The sequence below is a fragment of the Argiope bruennichi genome, chromosome 5, assembly GCF_947563725.1.
Source record: "Argiope bruennichi chromosome 5, qqArgBrue1.1, whole genome shotgun sequence".
NCBI classification, from domain to species: Eukaryota; Metazoa; Arthropoda; class Arachnida; order Araneae; family Araneidae; genus Argiope; species Argiope bruennichi.
This window is the reverse complement of record NC_079155.1, coordinates 122,298,159-122,321,568: the sequence shown is the minus strand read 5'-3', so window position 1 is coordinate 122,321,568 and position 23,410 is coordinate 122,298,159. Positions and strand designations below refer to the sequence as shown.

The 23,410-nt window shown below is 26.1% G+C and overlaps 1 protein-coding gene across 1 annotated transcript; it reads right to left on the bottom strand.

Moving 5' to 3' along the window:
* Window positions 1–941: 941 nt before the first annotated feature.
* Window positions 942–20,174, bottom strand: LOC129969616 (intraflagellar transport protein 80 homolog). Its single transcript, XM_056084262.1, has 20 exons — window positions 19,925–20,174; window positions 18,363–18,594; window positions 17,008–17,118; window positions 16,566–16,634; window positions 16,084–16,193; window positions 15,901–15,990; window positions 14,770–14,907; window positions 13,991–14,115; window positions 13,660–13,833; window positions 12,854–12,928; window positions 11,853–12,016; window positions 11,611–11,675; window positions 10,527–10,665; window positions 10,204–10,351; window positions 8,433–8,604; window positions 6,330–6,419; window positions 4,969–5,141; window positions 3,650–3,773; window positions 1,444–1,535; window positions 942–1,176 (listed from the first exon to the last, which is right to left on the bottom strand). The coding sequence occupies exons 1-20, from the start codon at window positions 19,958–19,960 to the stop codon at window positions 1,158–1,160; spliced, it is 2,346 nt and encodes a 781-aa protein (XP_055940237.1). The 5' UTR covers window positions 19,961–20,174; the 3' UTR covers window positions 942–1,157.
* Between the last annotated feature and the right edge of the window lie 3,236 nt (window positions 20,175–23,410).

Here is a 23,410-nt window from a genome sequence, read left to right as displayed (position 1 = left end):
TTGAAATTTGACCTTTAACCTTAGGAAAGGAGAATACAATGATTAATCATAAGTTTAATTAAAGCAGAGATCAATAAGTTCAGTAGGAATAATTCAGTAAAAGTTCTAATTGTGTACTGGTACAGCAGCTCATAAGCAAATGTACAGCATCTGCATCACTTGCAAAAATAAATTAATTAAATGATATTTTTCAATAATTACTAAGTTTTGTAAAGTTTAGCTGAATAAATCTCTTTAGGAATTCTTTATAGGATTTTTCACTTATTAAAAAGCTAAAATAAAAATTTAAAGATAACAATTGTGGAAACATATTGTGAATAATAAATTTAAAGAACAGTATTTGAAATTTTGATTTATACACAAATTTTTGCAAGCTATGAAAACAAAACTTGTTTTCATAAAGTTTATATAAAAGTTGATTCTAGCAGCAAAGCTGTTGGTTTTATATTAATTATACTATTAAAGCTAGATAAAGAAGATCCTCTTATATATATAAAAAAAAAGTGATGAAGATTTCTGCTTCACTTGTTCAACAATGTTGTCAAAAGAATATATTTCATTCATTTCCAGTTTGTTTATTATTTACCTATTATAAATATAATGGATTAATTTTCTTTATTGGGTTTTATCAGTTGGTTTGAAATTATAATGTTTGTATACACATTTCTTTTAATATGGTGAAAACATTCTTATGATGTATAAGATAAAATTTCTATTCAAGGAATACATCAGTTTTACAGAGATAAGAATATATAAAAAATTACAATCAGTAATTTCGGGATTGAAAAATTTATATGGGTTTTAAATTATTTATAGGAGAAAGAATTGTGTTTGTAACATTCTGTATAATGTGGCTCTAACTTTTTTTATCATATAAATATTTTTGGAAAATTCATAACATCAATATCTTAGTAAAAAAAAAATGCAAAATTATTTGTAAATTAAGTTTTATTCAGACTAGAAGGAAAAATAAGTTTTCTTTATACAATATGTAATAATTAGTAAGTGCACTTATGAAGTACTGTTGCAACATCCAGAACATTGCTTGTTTTGTCGAGGATTTTCATGAAATTAAAAACAAAGTTTATAAGTTCAATTTCAAATCCAAGGATGAAGTCTTGAATGAATATGACTAGATATTGATCCACAGTGTTTATTTAAATGTTCAAAGAAGTTCTGAAACATAAAATGTTAATAATTTTATATTATAAAAATATATAGATAAATTAAAAAAACAGCAATAAAAGATTCTCCAAGTATATTTAGATTTATTTTTAAAAAATACCCTGTAATTCTTTATTGATTATAAAATCTGGCAATTTTTTTAAATATGCCTGCAGCTGTTTAAAAAAGAAATATGAAGAGTACTCATTTATTGTATACACTATATGCATGCACTTTATTGGATGTTTATTTCATTTAAAATATGAATTCTTCTTTTACCTTCGTGATGCATTTACAGTTGGTGCCATAGTTTTTTCCTTCTGGTATTCTTCTTCTATTTTTTCATTCACTGAGTTCCAGTTTATTTCATTCTGCAATTACATATTTGAAAACAATTTAAAAAATATTTTAAGTTGCAATAATAATAAAATAAGGCATTTCTAAACATGTTAAATAAATATTAAAAAGAAAGCAAACAATAAAATAAATGACCTTTTTTAAAAAAAAAAAAAAAAAAAAAAACTAAAATGCAATAAAAAATCTTTAAATATTAGAGCTTAAACAGTAATCAAAACAATATGCATTATGGGCCACTGTAATTGTAGCATTAATACCATGCTAATACTTACTACCTAATGAGAATAATTAATATTTTTTCTTATTAAACTGCTGATTATTTTCCTTGCTCAAAATATGTATCAAACAATTCATTTGTGGCAGACTGCCTATTCATCCTTATAGTTGATTCTGTTTCAATTCAGTTATTATATCAAAATTAGCTGATCTCATTTAAAAAATACTTGTAAGTTCTAATTCATTTTAGCTCAAATTCCTGCAAGGGACTGATTTTTGTTCAACCTGAAAGCTTCACTTTTTTGTTTTGTTAAGCATAAGTTTATTATGTTTGTTTTTTGTTGTTGTTAATTTCTGCCTATATATATATATATATATATATATTGACGGAAATTAGCAATAAAGCACTGGTAGCAATAAAAGAAAAAATATTTTGTAAAATCTAATTTATTGATTATTAATGTAAGTATGATGCATTATCTGGATGTATTAAAAAATGTACAAATAAAAATAGCTAAATAAACTATTTTAATATCACTATTTAGAAACAATTGGAAGCATCAATTCTTAACAATGTTTAATACTGAAGGAAGGAAAATGCATATTATATATATATATATATGTGCGTGTGTGTAATGATATTTTAAACTCTTAATTTAATCCAAATTAATTTCCAAAACTTTACCTTAATTTAGCCCTTCCTAACTTCATTCTAAAATATTCTCTTATTTCGTGATCCAATTCCACTTTCAGTTTAATTAATCCCTTTGTAAAAATAATGTGCCATCAAGAACTACGTTTCACATGAGAGTGATACTTCGGTACCCTTGAACAGGTGTCAAAGGTCATTCCCTCGGCGTGTGGCCGGAAATCCTATGTTATATAAGGCAAGTCATCATCTGTTTGTCCCTTTTTTCCCTTTTCTTACTTCTGTGTGTGCTGCGCTGCGTTTTCTTGTATATAATCATGCCTGCCACTCGGAATAGAATAAAACGTAATTAAAAATACCAAGTCTCTTCACTGTTTCGAACCTGCATTCTACTTCAATCAAAATATGTTACATATATATGTTAAATAATAAATCATAAAATCTTTAAAAAAATGAGAAGGAAAACATCTTTTCTCACAATCATTCATTTTTGATGAAAAATTACTAAAGTCTACTCATTTTTCGATTAAAAATTCAAAACAATAGATACAATGTGTACATTGTCACTGTCCAAAGTATATTTGTACTGAGTTTAGTAATTTTATATTAGATGGTAGGTCTTGAAGAATGTTGAGCAGCAGATAGGTGTACAACGTTTTTTTTTATTAACATATTTTTCTCTTTTATGCTGCAGTTTCTTTGACAGTGATTAAAATATTTAATGAAATGTTGATTGCTTGAAATAAAACTGTTTAAGCCGTAACATTTCTAAAAGCTTTTATTATATACAAGAAAGATAGTAGACATCATTTTATTATTGCTAATATTACAGAAAATGTAGTCAAAAATATATTATAGTATTCATTTCATTTTCTGTATAAATGTATGATATTATAATAAGCAAAAAATCTAAATTATATATTAAAATCAATGCTCAATAAAAAAATCAATTGCTTCCATTAATGCTTATTTCTAATATTAAATAATTCAATAGAAAATTATATATTAAAGTTGAACTATATGAATAATTACTGTGGAATTTATTTTGTGCTTGCTTAATTTTAAGGTTACATAATCATGAATTGTTTAATATGCAGTATAGCAGAATTACGATTAAGTACTTTCTTTTAAAACTAATATATATTATCATCATATCTTATATTGGTCAATAAAAATAAGAAATTAATAATTTAAAAGATAGATTTTTATCATTTTTGTCATTGAAAAGAAAAACATATAATAAGTGGTATATCGTAAACTTACTTCTTTCATTAACTGAATAAAGTTTGGCTTGTCTTCTGTGATATCGAGTGTGTCCAGATATTTTTGTCTGAAAGCCAAAACTGTATCAACATGATTTCCACTTTTAGTTGCTAGTTCTAATGCCCTGAAACAATTTTTTAAATTTAATATGGTGTTTTGTTATATTATGTTCTAAAATCTATATTGTTTAGCAGTTTGTAGGTATTATAATTGTAATAAAAGATGTAATATTTTATATCCAGCAAGAAACAAATATAACTTTTAAAATGTTAGAATTTTTTTTTCAACTCCACTCTTTAAAGTGATTAATTTTCTAAGAAGGAGGAGCGAATGGGTGTAAAAGTTATAGAAGTGTGGATGTGGGCCCAGGTGCAGTTAAATTTTAATGTCATTCATGATCTAAAACAAAAAAAAGTGTTTTCATAGTTTGAAGCTGAAGTTTATTTAATAATCGATCATAATCTGAATTAGGGTGGTAGCATTATTAAATCTTTAAAAATTGTGTCTTTATATAAGGACCTTAAAAATGCTTTTTTAAAAAAAAATTCAAATGTTTATTGTTAATTTTCTCTCTGATGGGGAAAAAGAAAGCATTTCGCCACACTATAACTGCTCGATTATATGACCATATTTCTTTGCATGTCTGATCTTTCAATCTCAACGGTTCTTGATGAATCCAGGAATCAATTTTAAAAATTTATCGCAGTTTAGGGAATTACTGATATTAAGGGAAAAATTCATGACTTGAAACTTTTTTTTTCCCTTGCTTATTTTGATGGGGGGGGGGAGGATCGTTTCCCTGAGAGATATAATTTCATGTAAAACTATGTGAGTTAATTTTTAACAGTAACTTCAGCTCATGGGACATTAAAATTTGCAATAAAGAAATTTTTGCATTTTTGAGATAAAAATTGAATTATGAAATATCAAATTTCAAGATAAAATTTGTGTACATACCCTGAAACTAATAATTTGATGAATAACTACATTTCACTTTTTTTTTTTTTTTGGAAATATAATAAATTTACAATGAAAGATATCTAAATTTTATGATGAATATTTGAGTAGATTTATGATTAATTTATTATATCTGGTGATTCATGTGATATCACAATCTCAAGTGAACAAATGGAACCATGCATTTCATCTGACATTAAACTGTCTTCAGCTGTGGTGTGATATTTTATTCTTTTTTTTTCTTCTCCCAGCAAGATGCTCAATAAATTTCAAAATTAAATACCTGACATATATTGTATGAACATGAATTGCTGTATTGCGTATTAGTTAGTATCTTAAATAGTCTTCGAAAATAAACTGACCTGTCCCATTTATACAACCGCAAATTCAGCATAATAGCCCTGAAAGTCAAACCCCCAGCTAATAACACAGATTCCGCTTCTTTTGTATTTCCACAAAGTAAAGCCATTTCTGAGGTTTGAAGATCTTTCAAAGGCAATTTTTTGATGTATTGAATACATTCCACCTTGTCAGACTAAAAAAAAAAAAAAGAAGCAGGAAAAATTATTGTTCCATATCTTGAAAGCTAAGATAGTGTAAAAGAATGCCACCAAAAAATAAAATAACATTAGGAATATTATTTTTTGAGTGTGTTCTCTTTATCAGTGCCGTTTCATGTGAGAATGAATGCATTTGCAGACTCTCAGCATTTTCGCTGAATTCGATGTCAAATGCATTCACCGTGTGAGTCTTGATACTTCATATTTGAAGATTAAAATATTTCAGGAAAATCAAGCGTTCCACCGATTGAAAGTTCCGAGCAAGGCCATATTTAAATTTAAGTATCAAATATTTTAATTAATTGGAATAACAAAGCATTTCATTGATGTCACTTTCAACATAACTAGATAAAATAATTAGTATAAAAAATTGAAATTTAAAAGAATTTTTTAATTATAAAATTTTTAACATAATTTAAATATTTTAATGCAAAGTTTGCCAGGGCTATTGATACTAGAGCCATACTGATTTCAGAATTGACGTTCAGACGGCGCTACTAATTTATCGCTTTGGTTCTTACTTTTAATTAATTAATCTCGCGCTACAAGTACGTGAAAATACCTAACAACAATTTCGTTATTTGTTTTTTAATTCATTTACCGTTTAATTATCACATTTTGGTAATACGTAACTTATATGTTTATTATTTAATGACTTTTTGTGTAATTTACATAATTGCTAAAAAAAACTAAAGTTTTACGAATTTTAAATATTTTTCAGAGAATCTGTAAATATCAGATTATGATTTCAAGATCAAGCGTCCTTATAATCGATGGATTTTACCAAATATACAATAGCTTCCGGAATATTTCAGTAATCGCGAACTTATAGACAAATTACTTGTTAATACTTATTTGTTATTTTTAACTGCAACAACATAATCGGCAGAATGAAAAAAGAATGCCATGTTCTCATGCCTTTATTAAATGCTGGTACATGAAGGGGAGATTATTGTTCATTTTTGCAATGTATTAGAAAAATTCTATTCAGTATGAAAATTCGGTAAATAAAAGTATAAATATTAAGTAACATAACATAATATTTTTAAACAGCGGGAGACAAAAATAAATAATGTTTTTTTATTCCTTAATTATTATAATTATTTAAATTTTTCCCAATATTTCAATTGAAATAAGCACTTATTATAGAAATTGCAGCATACTTCTTTGATAGCAGCATAAGCTATTTCAGCTGTTTTCAGATCTTTCAGGGCAATAGACATGCCTGCTAAGCAAGCCCACAATGCTTCATCCTAGGGAATAAAGCGAATAAATTCTTTTGAAGATAACTATTCCGTATGTAGTCAAATCATATATATATATAAAGATAGATAGATTCATAAAGTTTTACAGAAAAAAATTCTTTAAAAGGGATTATTATATTTAAAACAAATGAAATTACATAGCATACAGAAAGTTAGGAATTGCAGATAAAATGAAAAAGTGTATGTCTTTAATGTGTTTTCATACAGTTATAGGAAAAATTCAATGAAATTAAACATCCATCATTTTTTTAAATATAGAATTTCATTATATGGAGTGAAACCAAATATATTTAAAACAAATTTATGCTTAAATATATTACATTTAAGTGCATAGAAGATATATCCAGAATTAATTAATAAAGCCTTGTTACAAAGTCTAACAAAAGAAATTCATGACAGATTCTATGAAGACGACTTGGAAAACGCCTTTTGGAGATGAGATTTGGAACTTGGAACGTGTTATCTTTATATCGAACTAAGGCATTGCAATTGACCTCTAACAAGTAGGAAAAGGGATAGACCTAAAATTAGATGAATGGGGTCAGTGGCGAATTGTTTTAACTATGTGAGTTTAACTTGTCTTAATACGACATTTATGATGAATTAAAAATTCATGAGAGATAGCTCCAGCTTCAGATAGACAAAAATTTATATTAATATTAAAAATTCCTACGCAACTTAGTTCTGTGAATGAAAACATAACAGATACAGAAACAAGATACACTGGAGGAAAATAAAATCTCATCCCGAAGAAAGAGCTGAAATAGATAAACGAAATTCGGGAAACATGTCTGCACACCTGAAAGACGATGTGTATTAAAATTTCGCTCTATAAGAATAAAAATGTATTTATTAGTGGCATTATAAGCGTAAAAGCATTTTGCTTTAAATACGTGTGGCCTTTATTTATCTTCCCGATTAACATTGTGAACTAGATTTGAAACAGAATGTCTTTGAGAAGACCAAAAAAGACTATCAGCACTTGGTAGGGATGCATCCAATGCGCATAATTATTGGCAATGGTAGACACTGGGATGTACTGTTCAAAACAAACCAGGATCCAGCGGCATGCTGCCCATTACTGAGAAGAGTCGCATGGCTAGGGCACATCATAGAGCATTTGCAGCAGAAATTCAAGCTGGTCATTTGAGAGACAACTCCGAGCAAACGCTACGTAGCATTCATATTACTACAAATCGCCGTGATTTGAGATTTCAATGGTATTGCCCTAGAACTCATTGGAAAACTATACAGATATCTGTTTCGTTCTTAGGTGCGAACATTTATTTATTTATTTGTGCTAGTGATCGTTGTGTATCAATTGGAAGCCATGTGAGTGCTTGGAACCAAATTGTTTACGACCTAGGCATTCTGAACCTACATCAGGAATTAGATCTTGAGAGTAAGTTCTTATGACAGCAGAAGGATACTCATGTTATTTTACGCACCTTGGCAGAAAATTTATATGCCAAACTGGTGACTGAACCGGATGTGCAACCATTATCAAACATTATTTTAAAAAGCGTTTTCAAAGAAGCTGACCATCTTTGTATCGCTGCTGCTGTCCAATGTGTTCTACAGAGTATCGATATGTTGTCCCGGGCCGCGGGGTCTTAACAGACTACGACAAGATGTCGGCACTTCTCTTTCTCCTCGACTACCTTAAATATAGGATTTTGTAACATTTTTATATAAATTTTAGAATTATAAACATAAAATATTAAGAGAAAAGTTTAAATTTAAATTTATAGAACTTTTAAATGATTGAGAACGTATTTATAGCATAAAGGTGTCAGTGCCTGACAATTTCAGGTCAAAATGATCCCTCGCATGTGTTAATGTTCCGAAAATGAGTACGTGTGCTGAAGAGGTAAAAATCTAATTAGTTGCATAATTGTTTTCATTTTCAAATGAAGAGAAAAGAATTAGGAACTTTAATAAAAACAATATTAAAAAGCGAAAAAAATGCATTTTCATTAAACAGATGTGGCTTAAACATACTTTAATGTATCTACAAAGTCTAACGGCATCATCCCATCTATGCGAAGATACATATCCATGAAGAACAGACGGGTAAGGCGATACAGCTGAAGACACTAAAGAGCCATCTGCTCTGCGGATACTGACATGATTTCCAACAAAACTGATGATTTGTGGATTTTTTCCAAAATCACTAAAAATTTAAGATCAGTATTTAAAAGATAAATTAGAAAATTTTAAGAAAAATTGTACGAAATACGTTCGCTTAGATCTCTTAATTTTTTTTTCAAGTAAAATTTACAGATTTTTTTTTTTTTTGCATGATAGTTATTTAAAAGAAAAGTGCTGGATGAAAATTTATAAAAATTTTTAATATGGTTGAAAAGAAACTGCATACAATCATATATTTAAGGTTAATATACTTGCCAAAATAAATAAAATTCTACCAAAACAAAACCAATAATTTGTTACATAAATATAAAAAATAATTAACAAAACTGTATTTGAAATACTAGACTAATACCTAATCTATACGGTTAAAATAAATGAAATGGTATTTTGACTAACCCGGCTATGATAAATAAATTTTTTTTTATTTGACTGTATTTATATCACTAGTACCATATAAAAGAGACACTTTTAAGAATAATTCATTTAGAGTTATGAATTTTTTATGCATATGTATTAATACACCAAATATCTTTTAAAAAGATTTAAAACCAACTGTATTATTTTTTTTTAATTAAACGCCACATAATTTAAAATTCCAAATAATTTTTTCTGTTATTTTTTCCTTATAATCCTCTATTAATTTATTTGGAATAAAACTACATATGATTTTGAAGTTCCAATTAAAAGTTAATCTTTTAGAAATATTTTTATGTACATGCAATGAATTTTTATAAGAATGTTATGCTTTCCTTAATTAAAATTGATTTTCAACTATCTAAAAGAACTCAAAACGGAAAATGCATATTTTATGCATACTAGTTTTCTTTTAACGTTTAACCAAAATCCTCATCGTCAATTTTATTTAATTTTCTCAAAATTGAAGACAACTGGAACATTTAAAAGATATTTAAATTTAATAAGAATATTATTTTGAGAAAATACTCATTTTTCTTTGAGCTTTTCAAATGTACATTTAATTGAGCAATACATTTTAAAATGCTGTTTTAGTTGAATATAAACATATATTTTAATAATAAAACAATAAAATGAAAATTTCATATTTTCGTCCATTTTTGTTTATTTAAAAAGTTCATTGTCTTCTTAAACTTAGTAAATTTCTTAAATATATTAGAAGCAAATCCTAAAATTAACTTTTATGAGAAGATACATATATCCTAGTTATTTTTATATATTTGTTTATAAGGTATTGAATCAGTATTTTTCATCATTTTCCTTTGAAAATAAATAATTTATAGATAATATGACTAGAATACGAAAAAGAAAAAAATTTAAAATAATTTAAACCACTGATATTAAAAATCTTATTTTGATGATAAAAAGTAATGAAATAATGAAGTAAAAAGTTTATTAAAATTATGAAAAGAAAAGTTCATATCTATATATAACTTTAATATTTATAAACTTTAAATCTGATAAAGAAATATTTAAAAAAATTTATTTAAATAGATTTATGGTCTTCATTTAAATTGTATTCATATACAATATCAAAGACGCATTCTTTTATATAAAGTTTAAGTAATGGCCAAAATAAAACAGTAAACATTTGTAACATAATTTCTCAAACCAAAATTTTTTTATAATATATGAAATGATAATTTACCTGTCATCTTTCTGCATAATTGTCATGGGGAGTAAATTTTTATCATAAAATACCACAGCAGGGTAGTAAAAAATCACAAGTTTTCCATCTTGAAGTGCTGATAACATGTTTGAGTTATCATTCCATTTTATTGAATGCATCATGGCACCTAAAGCATATACAATATTTTTGTAACAATTTAAAACAATATTTAGAATCATACAAATTATTTAGATGACAGATGGTGTAGCAATTGCAAATTGTTTAAACTATATTATTAACTTTTAAAAATATATTTTATTGTTCATGATACTAAATTTATAATAAATTCCAAATATACTAACTTAGCTTCATGATTTTCTTTGAAGTATTTGGTAAAGTTCTGACATGTAATATGTGTAAATCCCTATTTTTATCAACAAAAACTAGGCGACGATTACTTGCAGAGCCACACTGATCCAGAGCCACTTCCAAAACTTCCATCTAAAAATAAAAGTATAATTGAAAAGACATTTTTTTTCTTCTTTCAAATAATAATTATTTCCTTAATAAAAATAATTTTGTAATTGAAAAACTGAAAATTGTATCATAATTATATAACTCAAATACTCAATCTAATATACAAAAAAAAAACACAAGATTTTAGCATTTAAATGTTAACTGGATACTTTTTGAGTAAGAAGTTGAATAAACAAGTCCGTACTTAAATGTAGTAGAAATTTTATCGTAATCATCAAATATTTTTATTTGTTTTGAAATAATAAGTGTATAAAATGAAACAATTCTTGTAAATAAGTTTTTCAGAAAGTATGAATAATCAATAACATAATGTAATGATAATTCAAACTAAAAGGTATGTGTTATAAGATATAAAAAATTACCAAATTTCAAAATTTAAATGGATTAATTATATTTATTTTTACTTGTTAATAGCAGTATTATTCTTTTACACTGCATAATAACTTTTCATTTTTTGCAAGATTATATATGAATAACTAATTCTTTTACAGAGAAATGAAGATAATATAATTTCAGTTTTAGATACAATAAACTTTTATATTTGTAATTAAATAAATAAATCCAAGATATTTTATTATTTAATAATAAAAATATAAAGTAATAAAAAAATCTAATATTTTGGGGACATTTCAATTTGTAATCTGTAAATACTTGCAAAAGAATAAAAAACATATTTCATTTTTCATTTTAAAATTAAAAGTGTAAATAAGCATTAAAAGTTATTGCTAAAAAACTGAAAAGTAAGCTTTTTATTATATATATATATATAATATTTCACTTCTACATATATAAAGAGCCAGCAAAGGAAGATCTAAAATAAGACAGTATTTTTAATATTGTCACAGTACACAACTTAGTTTAATTAATACATTTTAATAAAAAGAAATTTTACAAAAGGTTGGTTCTTACTTTATGAATGAAAGGCTTTCCATCAGAAACATATTTGCCAGTGACAGCATCAAAAATGTGAATAACTGCAGATGATAAAATAAAAGAGAGAGAAATAAGCAGATTTATAAATTTAACCATTGCCTATTTAAAAAAGTATTCTTCATACACACTTTGCAAAAATTTTGTTACTTCTTTTATAGCATATAAATTTTTTTAGCTTCAAATAGCATATTAAAAGCAGAAAATTCAAATATATTCACCTTTTTCATCTCCTTTGTTTCTTACAGCTACAGTATCATTGCTTAGAGTAACAGTATTTTCATTTAAATAATCAGTTCTCATTCCAGGCCATTTTGGGGCACTTACAGGCTTTCCATCATAATTGTATATATAAAGCCCTTGTCCATCAACAAATAAAAAATGTCTAAAAAAAGAAAATAAATATAACAATTCATTACAAATTGTTATGAGTAAATAGGGAAGAAATTTACTTTCATTATCAGAATATTGCTCTCCAAGAATTACAAATTTATTGTAAATTTTATGATAAAAAAAAGCATCTCGAATGGATTTAAGTTATTTCTTTAAAATACAATATATGCAATGTTAACTTTCTTTAAGTTTCCATAAAAAGTTAAATAAATATTTTAACAATTTAACTGCCTCCAACTTAAATTATAAGAAACTATTCTTATAAATTAATACAAATACAAATGATTTGCAATAAATAAATAATAATTATTTTTAATATAAGTTCTACATAAAATAAGAGGTAACGTATAAAATGTGACTATTAAAAGAGAAGTATAATAAAGAAAGGAGGAGAAAAAATCTAATAATAAATTAAAATTATTTAAACACAATTTTCTGAATGAAAAATAGCATAGAATTAAATAACATAAATATCAAAAAGAATAAAAAGAAAATTATCTATATCTTTTTAAGCTGATTCATTTTTTCAAGATATATTCACCAGTTTTTAAAGTAAAAACGATAGAATGATTATGGAATTTAAAAGTTTATGCTGCCTAGATGAAAACGTAATAAGATACATAGACAAGACCATTGCAAGTAGGGAAGAATACAAATTTAAATCCCATATTTGCTTCAAAAATGCTAAAGGACTACTAATGTAAATTAATATTTACTGCTATTTTAAAAATGATATTTAGTGATTGAAATACATTTATTTCTAAAGGCAAATAAGAAAAAGGGGGAAAATATAAATACAAAACCAAAAAATAATGAACAATGAACTTACTTTTCAGCTTGAACAACCAGAGAAACATTTCCTTCCTTTAAGTCAAATATAAGTGGAGTGTTCCAGTTTTTAGTACTAAAAGAAAGTAAGCATCCATGTAGTAAATAAACAATTTAGAAAAATATTTCATAACGAATTTTTCTGGAAATAGGCATTTAATAAATCAAACTTTGAGCTTGAAAGTGATAAATGCTGATAAAATACACTTAAACAAAAAAAAAAAAAAAAAAAAAAATTAATGTGAGATACACAGACTGTCAAAATGAAATTTTACACTTATTTTTGCATTCTCAAACAGTAATTCCTAATGAAACAATAAATAATTAACATTTCATGATTTCAAATAACACTTTTGCTTGTTAAAATACATTAAATTTCTAGATATTTCATATTAAATCTATATTTGTTTTTTAACAAAATGCTACATTCAGAAATTTACAGCATAAAATAAAATTGTTTTATAACATTTCATTAGCAGATTAGAAGATAGATTCATTACAAACCAATACACAATTCGAAAATAATGAAGAAATCTTTTGCAAAAGCATTTTTATTTTGTTGTTATTTAAAGTTCAAAATGCTGTTTTTAAAATTTATAACATTAAAAAAGAAATGGTAAATCTCATTTATAAAGAAAATAAAATGCAGCTTTTATTATTTCATCAGTTCTTTTTACAAAACTTTACATATTATGAAGAAAGTTTTTAAAATTTTATGCTTATATAATTGTCGTAGTGAATTCTTTATTTTTTTTACTTTAAATAATAATAATACTAAAATACTTCTAATTTTTTAATTGTATATACCTGTATATATAACATTGTGTTGATGTTACTACAATCAGATGATTGTGTTCAAATGAAACTTTAATTATATTGTCTCGAAAATCCAAATTTTCCATTAAGTCAGAACAAACATTTTGTACAGTAATGGTTTTTCTTCCCCTCACTGTAGCTTCAAAATGCTTCCATTCTAATCGCCTGTAAGTTAAAAAAAATATTAACTACATTCCATAAATAAAAATAATTAAACATATAAATTAATTCAAAAATAATTTTTCTATAATATTATGCATACGGTGTAAGATCTATTAAAATGTATACAATTTCTTTTAAATTCTATTTTGAAGAAACTAACCTTTCAACTACATGGGCAAAAATAACATGCCCATTTCCACAACCTCCTGCTACTTGCGTACCATCAGATGACCATTCTAAACAAAAAAGGCTTTGTGTTTCAGGTTTATCCAGGCTATGAGACCACTGTCAAATAAAACAATATTATGAATTTATTGATGTAATCAAATGGAAATATTCATAATCTAATCATTTTGAAGAATTTGTAATAAATAAGTGGGCTCTCTTAATGACTATTTTTAACTAAAAAATGAAGTGGATTATATGTTGTATTTCTCAAACAGGAAAGAAATATTTTAGACATATATGAAACATTTTATACTGTGGGTAATAAGATAATTATGAATCTACTGTCTTCTCACTGAAAGAATCACTGGTAAAGTCTGATTTTCCATGAAGCATAAGCCAGTAAAATCACTACTCAATTTCAATTACTATCTTCTCCTAAGTTTCCAGTTATGTACAGAACCTGCATCTAGTTATATATAGAGCAAGTTATATACAATGTATTTGAATTCAGAAGTTTTCTTAAAACACAAAAAAATGGAAGGCAAAATCATATGCCAATGATTCTTCAGAAAGAAAATAAGATATAGTGATTTTATTTGGAATGACAATTGTTAATATTTCTTAAGTACATAAATAAAATTAAAAAAAATTGCACATATAAACTATAAATAAATTGTTTATAACTTAATTTCAGAAAATGCAAATCCTCTATTCTAAATGTATTAACAATATGCTAAGAAATAAAATGAGAATTAATGTGATAATTTATACCCCAGTTCGATCACATAGACGTAAAGAATTGAATGACCCAACACAAAACACTTCGCCATTTGGTGACCAAGAAACAGATGTTATTGGATAATCATTAGCATGACTACTGTACAAAATTCTACCATATGAATCCCAAACCTAAAATATATAGAAACCATAAAAATCTGTGCATACTTTTAAGAAAATCAAACTATAAAAGAGAATTACATTAAAAAAAATTATATAAATATACTGTTTTGAAAAATATCTATTATATACCTTCCAGTAAAATTAAATAAAGTGAAATAGTATAGTAATACAAAGTGAAATAGTAATAGTTTACTTCCAAACACAACATTCAAAAATAATGAAGTAAATAACATCATTAGCACAAATTCAAGAAACTACCAAGAATGAGATTTGATGAATATGTTCATAGGACACAATGTTCTCTCTTTCCCCTAAACATATGTTTGTAAGAATTTTATAAAAATAAATAGAATTAATAAATTGAATAAATTGCAATTAGAATTTATATTTTAATTCATTTGAATGAGGAAACAGATATATTTTGTTCATTGTTTAAATAATATTTGTCCAGAATGTATATATATATTTGGAGCATAATATAACTGATTAAGAAAACTGTAAATAAGATCAAAATATGTTTAATAATCATAAAAAGAATTATAGATATTAGTAAGTAAAATCTACAGTATATTTCATATGCTGACTGGTATAAACCAGTAATTTTTACAATGATTTCATTACATTAGAAGCATTTATTAAATATTCAATATGACCAATAAATTTTAACAACTTTTGCATTTAATAAAAGCATAAAATATCTCTAATTATGCATGAAAGTCTGGATCTACAGTAAAAAAGTTCATGGCAGTGCTAAAAATATTACTAAGGAAAAATTAAAGAATTATATTTCAAAAATTACATTTTATAAAAAATATTACACCATTCTTACTTAAATTTCAGATACTACACTATAAGAGAATAATGCTTACTAAGGCCATAATATATGTAGATTACAAAATTTAATTCTGTTACAATTATTCCTTGATTACATTATATAAAGTATTTAAGTTCATGTAATTAAATAATTTTGCAATAAAGGAGAACAAGAAATCAAAATGTTACCTTGTACTTACAATCTTCTCCACCAGATACAATTAAATTATTACTAGGATTCCAAGCAACTTTTAAAATAAGACCATCATGAGCTTTCCACTGAAAAATATTTGAAGCTTTTAAAATTGTGATTGAAAAAATAATTCTTATTTACTATATAAATGTATTAATTATAAATGCAAAAATGTTTACCTGCAGTGGTTTTGAATTAGGTTGTAAAGGTTTGATCACAAGCATTCGACTTAGGGTATGTAAAATTTGATCAGAATTGGGTCCCCATGCTAAGGAATACACAGGGAAACCTATAACAAAATCATTTTAGATATTACATAAACTTCCGTATGTTAGTTAATTTCTATTTAAGGGAATAAGATGCATGCAATAATTATTAAAACAAAAAAAAAATCATAATTTTATGCATTTAAAAAAATCTTAATACCAGTTGAAAAATTTCTTCTACAAAAGTTGAAAAATTTATCTGCATATAAATTTATAATCTTTAGTTATTCTTAGTCATGTATATTTATTTAATATATGATTCTCTAATAAGTAACAAAAAAAGTATAAATGCTATACAGTCACTTTTAATTAAAATTAATCATTACTATTTGCTTCAGAATAAGATACATCAGGAAATAAAATTTCTATTAAAATGAAAATATATAAACACTTACTATTTGATGCCAATGTTGATCTAAGCATACCACTTCGAGACCAAATTTTTATTTGACCATCTTCTCCAGCTACAAATAAACAACAGAATAAAAAAGTTAATTTCAATGGCTCAAAGCAAGTATTATTGTTTCGTAATATGCTATTATAAAGGTACATGATGAATGGGGAAAAAATCATGATTTCTTTGATTTAATTACATTTTGAACTTTGTGTTTACAAAGCAAGCACCAGATTATCATTAATAAGCATTAAATTGTAAATACTCCTAGAAAGAAGTAAAGGCTATATATTACAAATATGACCAGAAATAATTTAGTAGTTTTTATTGTTTCGCTTTAATATAAAATCATATAAAAATGCAGACAAACATTATCTAAGAAATTTAAAAAAAATTAGATTATGATAATGCATTTAACAGAACTAAACAGAAAATACAAATACCTGTGACAAAAGCTGTTCCATCATGACTCCAACGACCAGAAAGAACTGCACCTCTGTGAGCATCAATACTTTTCTCAATCCTGCCAGTTCTATTTATTATGTGAAATTTTCCTACAACAAACACCAAATTTAATCAACTCGTGCATTGCAAATTAAATAAATCAAAAATAAATAATCTTATTCAATAAGATTAATATCATTAATGATAACAAACTTGATTAATAAATTATGATGGTTTGACATTTTCTTTAAAAAACAATCAATATTTAAATATTTCACAAAGAAATATTCTTGCTACATTAATAATAAGAAAGATTAATTCCAAAATTTGTAATAATTTCCTTATCCATCTTGAAGATCTTTCTTCATAACATTAGCATTATATTAGAATGTATAAAGGTGAAAAGAGCAAATTATAAATAAAGCAGTTTCAAAAATCAGAAAAAAACAGTCAAAATCTGATACGATGGAGGGGTGGAAAGAGTATAAATATTGAAAAATAGGATCAGAAAAATGATTCTATTAACTATTTTAAATCACAATTTTTTTAAATGTCATTGATTTGAAAAATTCTATAATTAGTTCTTTCAAGGCTTAAAATATTTCAATAGAAAATAAAAAGACTTCTAAGTAAAAGAATATGCTTATTTTTAGTTTTGCTTATATTTATGTTGCCAATAAACCAGTATTTTTTTAGGAATTAACATGCCGAATTTGTTATTAGATTTAACATGGTAAAAACCAAATGGTTGATAGCCATTTTAACAACTTATTGTGGTGACAGGATTGTACTACGTTTCTAAGCTCAATTTTTCAGTGCTATATTCCTTTCAGTAAAAAATTATCAAAAAAATTTATTGTAAAGTAAGTTGAAAATTAACAGTATCTCACAAAATCAACAAGGAATAAACTATTTCAATTTATTTGGGAAATTTGATAAAATCAAGAGCCAACATTTTTTTTTTCTTTCAAAATTTCTATGTTGATGATTTTGATTAATTTTTTTTATCATGCATCAGAAGGAATACTATAAATATTTTGTAGCACAAAGAATATATAGTACTTTTCTGCTAGACTCATTAAGTCATTAAAAATCATTAAGGAAACATGAAATCTACTTTCTTTATTATTATAATACTCACAAATACAGCCAGAATATAGTAAATATATGGTCTGAGGCTAACAGGTTGAGGTTGAAATATTTGGTCTGAGGTTAAAAAATTACATTGACATTAGGTCAGGTAAATTTTGTGGCATAAATAGATGCATTCAAGAAGCATTCTGATTACAGTTTAGGAAGCCAAAATAAAAATAAAAGTAAACAAAGATAGAACAAAAAAAAAAGATTTATTCACCATCAGTTGTAGTAATAATAAATATATCGCCTCCAAGTTGCTTTTTGATGCCACCAGTAATTGAAGTCCGGGGGAAAATGTGCATATCAGTGGGGAAAAGATCATTTGGCAAAGTTAACAGTTTAGTTGTTTCATTTGTTGCAAGATTCCAGATAAGGACTTCATGATCATCAGCACAGGAGAAAACTTCATCAGTTGTATTCCATGCAATGCAACTCACAATGTCAGTATGTGATAAAAGTCAAGGATAATAAATATGCAATAAATTAATATCTAATTCATGTCACAAAAAAAAACATGTTTTAAAATTTCTATGCATAATTAAGTCCATGTTTTGTTAGTAACTAATCATAAATATTAGCTGTTAATTAAAAAAAATTATTACATAGTAGATTTAATGAAACTGTATCCTTTGAGGTACACAAAAAATATTACATAAAATATGAGATTAATGAAAAGATTAATTATCAAATTTAATTACTGTAAAAACTAAATTTAACTTTTCTCGACTCTCCTCCATTAATTGATTCTTTGCGACTCTCTCCACTTCTCTTAATATTTGACTTTTATGAGTTTACTTCAAAAACTTTGAAAAATTTCAATAAAACTATGCATAATCATATATTTTAAAGAGCTGGGAGGAAAAGGCTTCACTTCCAATTTAACCGATTCATATAATTATTTTTAGTACATACATATTACAATAACTTCAAGGTTAGGATTATGTCAAGATCACCAAGCTGCATTATACATAATGTGAGTATTTTGATGATTGAATCTGGGGGCTATTATAATACTTAAGAAACTACTTTTTAATTCACTTGATGTCAATAATGATTAAAATGTGATGTATAAATTAAAAGAAAATTTTCAATAAATACATTTAAAAGAAAAGTTTTTATGCAATGGAAGAATAAAAAATATCATTTGAGTTAAGCACATAATTTGTTTAATAGTATTGGAAAATCTAAAGTAATTTATGAAACTCAACTTTTAATCACCAATGACATTTTAGTAATGTGTTCCAAAATCAAATTAACGTAAATTTAGACAAGGGTGTCAAATGATAAAAAAAATAAAAAAATTGTCAACAGAAAAAATAAATAAACTATTTGTAAATATGTTATTCTATTAAATGATTATAATTAAGTGCATTTAAACAAAGATTACAAAACTAAAATGAACATTAAAACTATTATAAGAAAACTAAATTTGTTATTTACTAAGAAATAATTCATTCAAAGTAGGGTTTAATACATGAAAAATCCATTTGTTAAATAAAAAAGGAATCATATAAGTAAAATAATTTTAATTTTAAACACACAACCCAAGAGTTTTCAATTTATCAGTTAATTAAAAGAGAAAAAATGTGCATCATGTTTACAAATATTTAAAAAATGCATTTATTTTGTCTATTTGAGAATATTAAACATAATCTTTGAATTCAGAATGAATATTAATAAAGAAAACTGTTTTGCTAAATATTGTAAACAACGATATCAAATATATGAATGAATTCTCAGAATGCAGTGTAATTACGAGAATGTTTTTAAAAGGATATGACGAGGTTCTTTTCCCAGGTAAGTCTTGAATCGCATATTAAAAATATGAAGAGTATATTCAGCTTTAAAAGATTTTCAAAATAACATATTTGTAGAAAGAAATCTCATGTGTATACTTTAAACTACATATAACTGGAAGCATTTTTCAGAAGATTCCTGTTTCATATTCAGGATCGAAATGTTTGATACGAAGTCATTATAACAATACAAGCTGGTTTATTTCATGTTTCCAAATGCTATGTTATTTGATACCGTTACTATGGTGACTGGGACGGTCACAGTTAAATTACATCTAATTGTTCGTTTTCTGTTTGTAAACGAACAGTTTGCATCTAATTGTTCGTTTTCTTACACTTGTTATAGCATAGCGAATGTTTTTCCTCTCCTGCTGGCAGCATTATAGATTCTAAAATTAAATTATGTAATGCATTCGACAAAGATCGAATTTTAACAATGATTGCAAGACAAAAACAATACCAAAATTGGAAGCGTTTCCTCCCTCCCAAATATCATTTGCATGCTATTAGGATGATGTTTGATTCCTAAAGAATTAATGCAAATCAGGCTCACTCATACGATCGGCCTTATTTGGAAGAACAATGTCTGAAACAAAATACCCTTCTGTCGAAGCTGAGACTCTATTTCAGGTTAGTTCCTTTTCTATTAAGTTGAGTTGGAATCACTTTTATTTTCAAAGATTCATAATTTATTAATAAATCTGACGTCGTACAGGAATTCGAAATAAAAATCTGTCTATACTCATGAGCTAATTGATTTTTGATTATGTTGTTGTTGCTTATCCTCTTTGGATTGAACTCCATTTCAAACCAAGAGATAGGGGAAGGAGGGATGAAATGGCTTCTGAGAGTGGGGACTCCAGAGCACCCGAGAGCAGAATTCTGACTTTAGCTCATATGAAGATGACGCTTACACACTCGCTTGTACAATCCCTTTTGACAGATGGGCACAGTGTAAAGAACAATCATGCCCTAGCCAGGAATCGAACCCGGGACGCCCATATCACGGAAAAGATGCGCTGTAAGAATGAAGAATATACATTCTATTGGCATAGCTCCACAGGCACATTATAAGTCCTACCGCATATCTTCTGACATTTGAGTGGCTATTGTTTTACGTTTTGCTATGAAATGGAGTCGTCTTTTTATTGCAAAATTTGTAACGAAATTTAACAATAAACTCAATTTTAGGGTGACTCCTTAATAAGCTTTTATGATCAATGGGGAAAATAATCATGTAAGAGAATATTTGTAAAAAAAATTAACACAAAAATTATTAAAATTTCATATAAAAATTAAAACGCAAAAGTTATTTGAAGTTACAAATAGAAATGTGCATATTTATTCAAATTTGAAACGGCCATTTTAGATAGAACTCAATTTTAGATTTTAAAAAAACTTAGCAATGGAAAATATGCAAATGTATCCAAATTAAAAATTTTAAAATCTGGGAATGGTTTCCTCAAATTAAATTTCTCTTACATTAAACTTTTTTAATCACAATAACTTTTTGTAACAAATATATAATTTGAAGTTGTTATAAAATAATATCTAGAGAGTAATAAAAGATCGTCATCTTGATATGCATCTCTATTTTATATAACAAAGTAAGAAAATAAATTTATATCATTAGTATTTTATATGCTGCAAAATATTTAAAATTCTTTTTAAAAATTCATCAGAAATTCACTTATTTTTGAAATTTGTATCAATTATTTTTATATCACTCTTATTAAAAATGATTTTTTCACGTTATTGTGAATATCTCAAAAAATATGCATTCACTAAAAAAACACTTTGGAATCAAATTAAACAATATTAAATATCCTACAGAAATGGACATACATTTTTCCATAAATGAGTAGGTAAGGAGGATGAAAGAGGACGATACTGATTTTGTTGAATGGGGTGATAAATGAACAAACCAGTTGATGAATAAGTATATATTCTGGTCATCTGCCACGGTTACGTTCTTCCTCCTTCGCATCTCGTACCTTTTCGTTTTTGCAGTGTTCGTACCTTTTCGTAGAGATTGTTCACTTATATTCACTTTATAACGAACTAAAAAAATGAATCTCATTTTATCAAGGAAAATTCATCTATTGTAATGTTGCGATTGCAGTATTTTAATACGATATTATTTATGGAAAAATGCATTATTGTGAAATATTAAGGTGATTCGAATGATCACTTACTCTATGCTCATCAAACGACGCCATTCTTTCATAAGTGTGACCACTTTCAGTAATGAAAATGTGCCTGAACATAAGTGAAGATATTCTTGTAAAAGCAACTAACTGCGAAGATTTCATCATAAATGGAAGCGGTTCACCGTGGCCGAGAGTTAGATCTAAAATGTCTTTTAGTAAGCGCTCATGCTTCATGAAAAGTCCTGATGAATCGACACGAAGAAAAAGAGTCAATTATTCTCTGTTAATAAATGGGCCGGCAGATCCTCTGCAGTTCCTGGTATTTTTTCGTCAATGGTAAAATTTTGAAAGATCAATCTTTTCAAATCGAGAGAAGCACAATAATTTTCATGTATTAAGATAAAACAGAAATGAATAGGGCTGATTGCAGGTTTATGAAATTCCGCATTTCTTTCCCCCCTACTGGCATTGTTGATGTCGTAATCAACAAGTTTTGTTGGCAACTCCAAAAAAATTCCTACAAAACTTTGGAAAATGAAATTCGAACACTGAAAGATATAATTGGAAGTAATTTTAGTGATATCAGTGAATTAAAAAAAATTAATACTACCGTATTGCCATTGGCATATGTCAGTAATGCCATCAAATTGAAAAATGATAAATCGATTTTTGACCCTCTAATTGTTTTTTTATTATTGAAAACATAAGTGATGAAGATATCTCGTATATATATAAAAAAAGGAATTATTCCCATTATCATTGGCCTTTTCATTAAGAATGGAATGAGGATATCAGTGAAGTCAATTATTTATGATTAATCTATTGCTGAGAATAATAAAATTATACATCTTAAAATTAGTATCATTGTTCTAGATGATAGTTTCCTAATTCACCAATTGAAACAGAATAATGACTATTTCTTCCATTTGTCATTAGTATATAACTTATCTTCGGAAACAATATGATGAGAGCTACATAAAAATATATCAGCAATATAGAATTAACAAAATAGAAGTAAAGAGCACTACAAAAACTTCTACAGTTACTATTTTTTGAGAGCATTGCTATCTTTACTCAACAAGAATTTTTTATTACTATTAGACCAAGCTTATTCAATTGCTTTTACAGAAAATAGCTCCTAACGAAGTCGAAACAAGAATCGTTAATAAAGAATACTGATGCTAATAGCATGAAATGCGGCTAAAAAAACTGCTTCGTCTTTCTATTATGATAGTTTAGGAAAGCATTAATTTAGCATTTGATTGTTTTGATTTCATCAGAAAGAAAGTAACATTTATTTCATGAAATCTCGAAAGCGA